The sequence below is a fragment of the Branchiostoma floridae genome, chromosome 15 (assembly GCF_000003815.2).
Source record: "Branchiostoma floridae strain S238N-H82 chromosome 15, Bfl_VNyyK, whole genome shotgun sequence".
NCBI lineage: Eukaryota > Metazoa > Chordata > Leptocardii > Amphioxiformes > Branchiostomatidae > Branchiostoma > Branchiostoma floridae.
Window position 1 is genome coordinate 19,376,782 of NC_049993.1, and position 9,888 is coordinate 19,386,669.

At 42.1% G+C, this 9,888-nt stretch overlaps 2 protein-coding genes across 2 annotated transcripts in view; one reads left to right on the forward strand and one right to left on the reverse strand.

The window, feature by feature from the left end:
* Positions 1-3,154, forward strand: part of LOC118431281 (carboxypeptidase A2-like) — a gene marked incomplete in the record, with an annotated part of 11,754 nt that extends 8,600 nt beyond the window's left edge. The window contains 4 exon segments of the mRNA XM_035842397.1: positions 321-544; positions 944-1,004; positions 1,160-1,314; positions 2,479-3,154. Of these exon segments, the coding sequence (XP_035698290.1) occupies positions 321-544; positions 944-1,004; positions 1,160-1,314; positions 2,479-2,511 (473 nt within the window).
* Positions 3,155-4,199: 1,045 nt separating this feature from the next.
* Positions 4,200-9,888, reverse strand: part of LOC118431633 (multiple epidermal growth factor-like domains protein 11) — an 11,807-nt gene continuing 6,118 nt past the window's right edge. The window contains exons 7-14 of the mRNA XM_035842874.1: positions 8,835-8,975; positions 7,401-7,541; positions 7,030-7,170; positions 6,347-6,487; positions 6,042-6,182; positions 5,345-5,485; positions 4,913-5,038; positions 4,200-4,309 (exon numbers count right to left, since the gene is read on the reverse strand). Of these exons, the coding sequence (XP_035698767.1) occupies positions 4,200-4,309; positions 4,913-5,038; positions 5,345-5,485; positions 6,042-6,182; positions 6,347-6,487; positions 7,030-7,170; positions 7,401-7,541; positions 8,835-8,975 (1,082 nt within the window). The remainder of the gene's footprint in view (positions 4,310-4,912; positions 5,039-5,344; positions 5,486-6,041; positions 6,183-6,346; positions 6,488-7,029; positions 7,171-7,400; positions 7,542-8,834; positions 8,976-9,888) is intronic.

Below are 9,888 nucleotides of genomic sequence, written 5' to 3' on the forward strand. Positions count from 1 at the left end.
TAGTGATGTGTGTTTAACTTCCATACTCTTCCTCATTAGTGCTGAGTGCTAAGCAGAGAAAGCAGCATGTACCATTTTTAGAGTCTTTGGTATGACTCGGCCGGGGATCGAACTCACGACCTACCGAATGCAAGGCGAACACTCTACCCACTAGGCCATTGCACCGGTGTGGCCATTGCACATTAAGTGTGTAGATGACAGTAAAATTCTGGCACCTCACCCATACGTCCGGCCGCGGATCTACCAAGATAATGATTGACAGCTGTCATTTACAGAGGTTTTTTTTAAAACCTTTATCTAACATTAATCTTCGGCCTAAGCCGTTTGGCAACATTTCGATAGCTCCAGCAGTGACCCCTGCTCTGATGACTACCTCGGACCGTACTCCTTCTCTGAGCCCGAGACAGAGGCGGTGTCCGACTGGGTCCTGACGAACAGCAACGACGTGAAGGCTTACCTGAGCGTGCAAGCCTACGGCGAGAAGTGGATGACTCCTTACGGCTGGACCACCGGTGCACAGCAGCTACCGCCTGACCAGGAGCAGGTGAGCGGCACTGCCTTCGATTGATACTTAAAACCTGAGGAGAGATGAGTGTTGACATAAAACTGTTGACCTTTGTAAAATAGAATCTACATGTACTTAATATTGCGGGGATAATAGTCAGTAGGTGTTCTCGATCTACTGTAGTCGATTATTCATAACATTTATCATATAGCCAGGCAACGTCATAACGCCCCAGTTCATGTTTTTTACACCGTCGTAACACATGAAAAATCATTATTTCGAACCACAGTTGTTAACAGTTTTGGTTAATAACCGGTTAGCAACCCAGGTTCGAAAAAAAAGGTTCGATCAAAAGGACAGATACACAGGACATTGACCAATCAGAATGAGAGATGTCACCTTGCTCATCCACTAACTCCTTTGAAATTCCTTCTCTAGTTTCACCTTGCTAATAGGGCAGCCGGGGCGTCATTCAGTGTTGGGACTATCGCCGAACTCAGTAAGTGTTCGTATCAGAAAATATGCATTGCACCACAAGAAAAATCTCACTAAAATGCAATCGTCACCACCTTTTCATACATTTCTCGTCATTCCATGTCCGCTAGTGAATGTTCTAATTACTAGTAGTATGTTTCAAACGGTGTTTTTTTCCAGGCGGCATGGCGGCAGGATCCAGCTGTGATTGGGCTTACACCGTGGCTGGAATCAAGTATTCCTACGCCATCGAGCTCCGTGACATGTGGGACGGCTACGTCCTACCTGCCGACCAAATCCGACCTTCCGCCGACGAGTTCTTCGCAGGGCTTCTGGTAAGGCCTACGTCACATTTCCAAACCGGGGCCGCGTAGCACAGTGGTAGTGTATTCGGCCCGTGACCGAGAGGTCGCCGGTTCGAATCCGCATGCCGTGTTGCCGGTCTTATGCCCTTGGGAAAGGCCCTTTACACGACTTTCCTCACTTTACTCAAGTGAAAAATGAGTCGTCCCTCGGATAGGACGTTAAATGGAGGTCCCGTGTATGGGGAGAGTCATACCCTATGCACGTTAAAGAACCCGCCACATGTGCGAACATCCACCCGAGCGGATCAAACCATTCCGGCCAAAATAATCTCCCGAGCAGCCCTCGTAACCCCTGCTTCGCCTATTGGGTCAGTTAGTCCTCACTCATAGTGAGCAATTGGGCTGGTCTCAATCATGATGTTTCTGACCTAGGGCGAAGAGTTGCTGTTACAGTTCCAATCATGTAACCCATAACATTGAGTGGCCTTGTTACGAGGTGACCATTGAGTAAAAAAAAACCGGGGCCCGGTCGGCAGCTTAGTATGATATAAAAGACACCAAACTACACAAGAAGTAAAGAGAATAATCCATGGGCATTATTTGTGTACGTTTTTCTTTTACGTATACATGTCCATTTTTCGTTTCCACAAACACAAGCCTGGTCCCGATTTGAAAATTTGACATTAGCCTTAGTAAGTAACTTGACCTGGTGTGGACTAGCATCAGTTCTCATCGTATAGTAATTATGTATGTGGAATGATCGGAATTATTTTCCTAAAACTATATTGCAGTGCTGCTGTATATCTATAATCGAAATATATTGCGACACTGCTCTTTTGTCTGCCACTGTAAGGTGCATTAAGCTAACTTGTGTTAACTGCATGGTTTCTTTATGATTGGTTGGAATGGCCACAATGGAGTGTTACACACTTTTCCATGTTGGAATTTGAAACTTTCATTCAATACAAGAAAATTGCTCACCTCGAATCTTAAGTCGCACATTCGTCGACCTTCATCAGGAGTGGTGATTCAATCACTCTGAGCACGTGACATAAGGACACGTGACTCGAGTAAAGAATCGCAAGCCATATCGGCCCCGTCTCGATAGATTGTCAGCTGGTGTGCTCTTATAAATTTGGACTTCTTTGCCCCCTCACGAAGTAATAACGTTTGTCGTGTTCCCTTCACTCCCAGGTCGTGGCCGAGCAGGTAGCGGTTGAGTACTGACTTTCCATCGGCTTCATCACGACAAATCTGATATGATCTATAGTAAGTGAGTCGATAAAGATTATTGCTATGGCGACGTTTTTATCGTTTATGAATGATTTTTGGTGTGTTTTAGTATTCGTGTTCTATCTCTGAAGATTGTTTTACGCGATGAATGTTTGTAGGGCATTGCTGTCAAAAATAGCGATCTCTTATGAGTGACTAGTGACCTATTGTAATATTTTTATTGATTATAAAAATAATGTCCTCGTTTGGATAAATTATATTAGTTGATTATCTTTAGCTTAATAACAATATGCTCAATGTATGAAAGTCTTAGCAAAGAAACGTATTGTAGCATTTTCTCACAGTATGTAATTGTAGCATTTTCTCATGAATTATGTAAATGAGACCCTAATTTGCATGATTTATGTGATTGATGATGTTCCACTTAACATAACTAGTCTCATTGCTGATTTTCAGTTACCCATGTAGATATCGGCAACGAGCAGACAGAATGAATTGTGAAGTGTTTAAAAAATGATTGAGCTTGTATTTTTCTACAGTCAATGGTACGTCTACCAGACAGACAGTTGTCAAGCACGAACTCCATCCAGTTTTAAGACCAGTCCTGAAATGTAATAAAATTATACAAGATATCTTTATACAATAAAACCATGTACTATTTTACAGTTCTTTGATTGGTTTAAAAAAATGCCATAAATCAGATACAACGTTCTGTGATATAGTAGTGGTGATCGTATAAGTGAAGTTTTGTGAATCAGCTCGCAGAAGTGCGCATAATATTTCTTCAATTGTGTACAAGATGAGTTACATTCGTCATGCAATTAGACAAACCATGCATTCTAAACTCCACCTGCAACTACATTTACAACTGTTGAAGTTGAACCTGTGCATACTAGTATACTTTAGACTTTGTAGTCTTAGTCATGTATCGCACCCTACACAAATTGTATGTCATTATGATATGTATTCAATTCACCTTGACCTGTACTTAGCTTGTTAGAAAGCAAAAACATACAATGAATGTCGTCATTCATTCATTCATAATAGGTAACGTTACAACGTTGGAGATTATTCCACTGCTCAACATCCACATGGGCAATCGCAAAAGCCCTCGGCACATCGTCACCTGAAGATACTGCAAATGTAAAGGTAGAACTACCGTTAGCAATGTTCATCTAATTGTAAGAAACAGAGAGAAACAACATGCCGACACCCGGGATCGAACCCGGGCTGTCAGATCACAACCCCAGCAGCGAAACCATTACGATAGAAAAGGCTGATTATGATCAGCCAATTCGCAAGGCTGTTTGACGCTACTTAAGATATCTCGGTTGGCTAAATTGGCATTTTGACCTTCCACTGTTTTCTTATTAATGAATTAAGAAAGAATGGAGCCGTAACGAATGTTGATAGATGGGCATGAAAGAATTCTAAATCTGATTTTTTGGGGGGCCAAATTGATGACGTAATCATTTTTAGTGCCTCTAAAATTATTTTTTTCTATGACAAAATACAGCACTTTGGTACATACCACTGTAATGAAACTTCGTTTTTCGTTGCATAATGATGAAAGCTACAAACTCACGGTTGCGCAAATTGATATCTACTAATGATCTATAGTAATTAGAAAATGTTTGTTTGTAAAGGCTTCAGCCCAGAGAGTAAATTTACAAGATGTGAACTCACCACGTTACGCATAGGACAGCAGCAATGACGACAAGAACACTGAAGGCTGCAGTCGCGATGATCACAGTGTCCCGCATGTTCAAACCAGCGGCAGCTTCCGGATCTTCTGAGGAAACTTGAAAGAACATAATTTTTAAAAACAATGCGTCTTTCGTAGTCAGTCAATGGAAGTGAAGTGAATGTGACAAAATACTAGGTAGAGCTATAGCTGGGCAGCATGCGGCTTGTATCCCCTCTCTTATTGGCTCATCATCATCATCATCATCATTACCACGTTTCAGTTTCAGGACTTTTCATCAATTTTGAGCAGGGATTACTTTTGAGCAGGGATTGGTCAATAATACCCAGATAAGACAGGTTGAATAAAGGTTCATAAACTAGAATTATGCGGCTCCAGACGTCTCACTAAGGGATGACTGTGGTGCGATAGATGTCGATTAGCTGAGGAATGAGTCCACTCTGCTACATACCCAGATAAGAAAAACTCATGCACGTTTTCGATTCAAAGTACTTTTTTCAGCATACTACAAAGCAATCGACACATCCAAGTATACACGGAAATCAATGCATTATATGTATACATACGGATGAATGATGTCTATTCAATTAGATTAGCACAGACTTCATCCTAATACCTTAAAGTCTCAAAGGTTCTATTTTTTTGGCAAGAATATTGATTCTGTAAATATGAAAGCGTTTGACCACTGACCTGCTGTACACGACACGCCATCCCCCTGATAGTCAGAATTACAGGTGCATGTGTAGGATCCTTCCGTGTTCGCACATGTGGCATTACTGTGGCAGCCGCTGGTGTTGGTACTGCACTCGTCCACGTCTAAAAATTGAAAACACGTATAAGTTCCACACTCGCACAACCGATACTAATTGACCTTGATACATGATGGCATTTAAAACAAATGCCCAGGCTATCGATGTGCTTATCATAAAGCATCAGAATTACAGATACACTCTACAATTAACAAAGAGAAAAAGACTAGGTTTTATTTGATGGTAAGGTACTTTATGAATGCCTCTTTGCATTGTGTAAAATCATAAAAAGCAGCCGAAACTGTTCCAATTAAATGTTTGTCCTGTGTAAATTCATATTTCATTTAATCGGTTTATTGAAGAAAACCCGTGCCTGTTTGACAGTTGCTCCCCTCCCACCCAGCGCTACAGCCGCCACTACTGCAGTTCCCAGTCTCGGTGTCGCACACGGAACCTCCGCTCGCACAGTGGCAGGTACCGTTACAGCCGAGTCCGAACTGTCCGGATGGGCAGGCTGTATGGAAAACATTTGGTAAGAATGGGATATTATAATTAGTGCCCACCCCCTTGAAATAGAAAAAGGGCAATATAAGAAGTTACCTGTGTGCGAAAAAACTTGTAAATACTGTACGTTAGATATGATAGAGGACGAAACACATTTTATTTCAAACTGCCCCTTTTATGATCAGGAGAGAAAAGATCTCTTAAAAGAAGGCACCAAATTCTATCCTAATATCTCCTTGTTTACAGACAAAAAGAAAACTACTCTCCTTTTAACGTTGCAAAACCCACACATTACAGAAAAATGGGATCTTTCGTCTTCCACTGTCTCAGAAAAAGAAGTCAAACCCAATAAGTTACATCTTTAGTTAGACTAGAGTAGTCGCTTACTATGCTGTTTAGTATCTAGTATGCTGTCTGTCATTTTGTATCACATACAATTAGCCTTCGGGCAAGAATATGCAATTAACATATCTTATTAACATCTCAAGGTATTAGACACGTTTTGCATAACCGCTAATAACATCAAGGCGTAACACATTTGCTTCAGTTTGTACGTTAATTGTTACCTGTCTGACAGTTCGGTCCGGACCATCCTGGGGTACATCCACCAGTTGAACATACCCCGTTCTGTACATCACACACGGACGTGCTGTTCGCACAGTGGCACGTCTCCGTGCACCCGGGCCCAAACGTTCCAGGAGAACAAACTAAAAGAAGACGCATAGAAAGATTAAGGGTTAATGACCCGCCTGTTCCTCGGTGTATACGGTGTCAAAACGCCTGGTACTTTGCTATAACCACCGCATAAAACCACCGAGTGAGCGAAGCACATGCTATCAATGACTATCGGCTTATTGAAAAAAAGTCGTGCCTGTCTGACAGTTGCTCCCCTCCCACCCTGAGATACAGCCGCCGCTGCTGCAGTTCCCAGTCTCGGTGTCACATACAGAGTCTCCGCTCGCACAGTGGCAGGTGCCGTTACAGCCGAGTCCGAACTGTCCGGCCTGGCAGGCTGTACAGGAAACATTCGGCAAGAATGTGATACAATATCAGCATCTTAAGGTAGTAGACAGAGACACTGTATGCATCGCGTAATATCATTTCCTATAGCTATATCAAGACATAACACATTAGCCTGGGTACCATCCGGTAGTAGTTCGATCCTATGGTGACCGTCGCTTCTGCTACCCGTCTGGGGACCTCCACATTCAAATCGTTTGCTGGTTACGTTAATTAATGAGCAAATTAAGGAATGGGTTCTAGGGCGCTCGTTCGACGACAACAGGCCCGCCAGCAAGCCGAAGGATGGCATTTTGGGTGTTGGAACGCCTGTTCGAATGAGCACTTGAACCCATTCCTTAAATCGCTCATGTGTAGGGACCAATAAGCACCCTTGTCCAAAAATTTGGATGATTCCAGACGTAAACGTGGTCAAGGAAACCAGACAGAACAGCAGAGAAGCGACTGTATATAGTGTATAATAAACGCCAGAGCGAACTAATTTCCGGATGGTACCCATGCTACCAACACGTCAGTTTGCACGTTAGTTGTTACCTGTCTGACAGTTGCTCCCCTCCCACCCTGCAATACAGCCGCCGCTGCTGCAGTTCCCAGTCTCGGTGTCACATACAGAGTCTCCACTTGCACAGTGACAGGTACCGGTACAGTTGAGTCCGAACTGTCCGGCCGGGCAGGCTAGAAGGGAAACATTCGGTAGGAATGTGATATTAACATCTCAGGGTAGTAGACAGAGATTCTGTATGCATCGCTTAATCGTTTCCCATATCAAGACGTAACACGTCAGTATGTACGTTAGTTTTTTTCCTTTCATTTATTTCATGTACCAGTGTAACATCACTCAGGCTGCAAAATGCTTTTCAGTCCCTGGACACATACAGAAACAGACAACATACAATAATTGTTACCTATCTGACAGTTGCTCCCCTCCCACCCCGTGACACAGCCGCCGCTACTGCAGTTCCCAGTCTCGGTGTCACACACGGAACCTCCGCTCGCACAGTGGCAGGTGCCGGTACAATTGGCTCCGAATTGTCCGGCCGGGCAGGCTAGGAAAGAAACATTTGGTAAGAATGTGATATGAACATCTTAAGGTAGCAAAAAGAGATTCTGTATGCATCGCATTATCGTTTCCCATATCAAGACGCAACACATCAGCTTGCACGTTAATTATCATTATTAACATCTTAAGGTAGTAATGTTTTGCATAACCGTTAACGACATCAAGACGTAACACATTTGATTGAGTATGTACGGTAACTGTTAGCTGTCTATGGGAAACATTCAGTAGAAATGTGATATTAACATCTTAACCCTCATCCGACCGTTACATTTTTACGACGAATCTGACCGTATGGGGTCATTTTTGACCCCATTTTGTTTTGCTCATAGACATATTTCTGCTGGCTTATTTTGTCATTTCTATGTATTTAGTGTTTCACTAACCTATGAAAAATATTTTGACAAGTTTTTGTGTCAGAAGTTATTATTCATTATCATAATTTATGCAGAAAATGAGGAAAACCCACATTTGCTCTGAAAATCTACCATAGTAAACTTACTTAAACAATGTTTTGTTTTATCAATTTCTAAACAATAATTGTGATGATGCAATAATGCTGATAGCATAATAATGTTATTTAACAAGAAAAAATACAATATTTGTGAAAAGTAACGAATTTATTACTTAATTATGCACCATATTCCGCCATCTGAACACATACATACAATAACTCTTGTCTATTTTCCCGCAAAGATCTTCCTTGTAGGTTCCTTCAGCACATTCTGTCCATATATTGTTTTTTAATTAATAAGAAACATTTTCACTTTCATTAGCATAGGTAATTAGTGCGCATTATCATAATTTATGCAAAATGTCGAAAAACTGTGTTTTACACTAAAATACTAAATTTCTTTCAAAATATTCGGTGTTTACTCATCTAAGCAACTATAACCTGTTGCTGCAATAGCAATAATGAGGAATGCCTGTTATTTTATTGAAATATCTTGATATTTATGTAATTAATGATTCATAATTGGCTGGGGTCATTTTTGACCCCACCGAACAAGACACAAACTTTCAAGTATAGCTTATACAATAATGGGCAAAACTCGGCGAAAAATTGGTAGATGTTGTAAGACATGTATACAAACAAATTCCTGGAAGGAATTTTTTCTCTGATGAAAAATGTTGCTATGGTAGATTAAAATGTACGCCTGGGGTCAAAAATGACCCCATACGGTCGGATGAGGGTTAAGGTAGTAGACAGAGATTCTGTATGCATCGCATAAACATTCCCCATAACAAGACGTAGCACATCAGTATGTACAATAATTGTTACCTATCTGACAGTTGCTCCCTTCCCACCCCGTGACACAGCCGCCGCTACTGCAGTTTCCGGTCTCGGTGTCACACACGGAACCTCCGCTCGCACAGTGGCAGGTACCGGTACAATTGGCTCCGAATTGTCCGGCCGGGCAGGCTGTATGGGGAAACATTTGGTAAAGAATGTGATATTAGCATCTCAAGGTAGTAGACAGAGATTCTGTATGCATTCGGATAATCATTTACCATAACAAGACGTAACACATCAGGTCGCAGGTTAATTATAATATAGCCAGGTGCCGTGAACCAATTTGAAGGCCCCATTCCATATTGGTTATGACGCCATAACACATAGTTTCCGGTCAGCCTGGTTTCTATTCAGATCAACACCGGTGTCGATTCATTTTAACACCTGAACAATCAAAAGGAGCGATACACAGGAAATTGACCAATCAGATTTAGGGATATACAGTCATGCAGACAGGGATAAAATTCAAAATGGCGCCCGCTAACCAGCTGTCAGTACAAAGGCTGGCACTCAGGCTACACGAAACGTTGACCACTTCCGTATCGCCTGAGGTACGGCCCAACCCGCTAGGATCGCCCGGCGGCCGAATTTTATCTATATCATGCCAACCAGTGGAAGGTCAAGTTTATCGAAAAGAAGAGCAAAAAAACTTGACATAAATGCACATCGCGTCAACAGCTTTTATACTAGTACGTCAATTCGAACAAAAGAACCGCAAGCGCGTAACCGCAGTTATTCGAATTTTCGACAACCGCGCACGCGAGCGAGTTCGAGAAGTTCGAATCTAACTATGGATCCCCAGGCCGTACCGTAAAATGCTACTTAAGTGAAATAGGACTGTACGTGAAACAACAACAATGTATATCAGTTTCGATTAGGCTATATGATAATAACGTTAATGACCTGCCCCGAGGTGTATATGGTGTCATAGCGCCTGGTCCTTTGCTTTAACCACCGAATGAAACCACCGAGTGAGCAAAGTGAACGAGTGTTTTATGAGTGGTTATAGCGAAGGACCAGGCGTTATATACCATATACACCG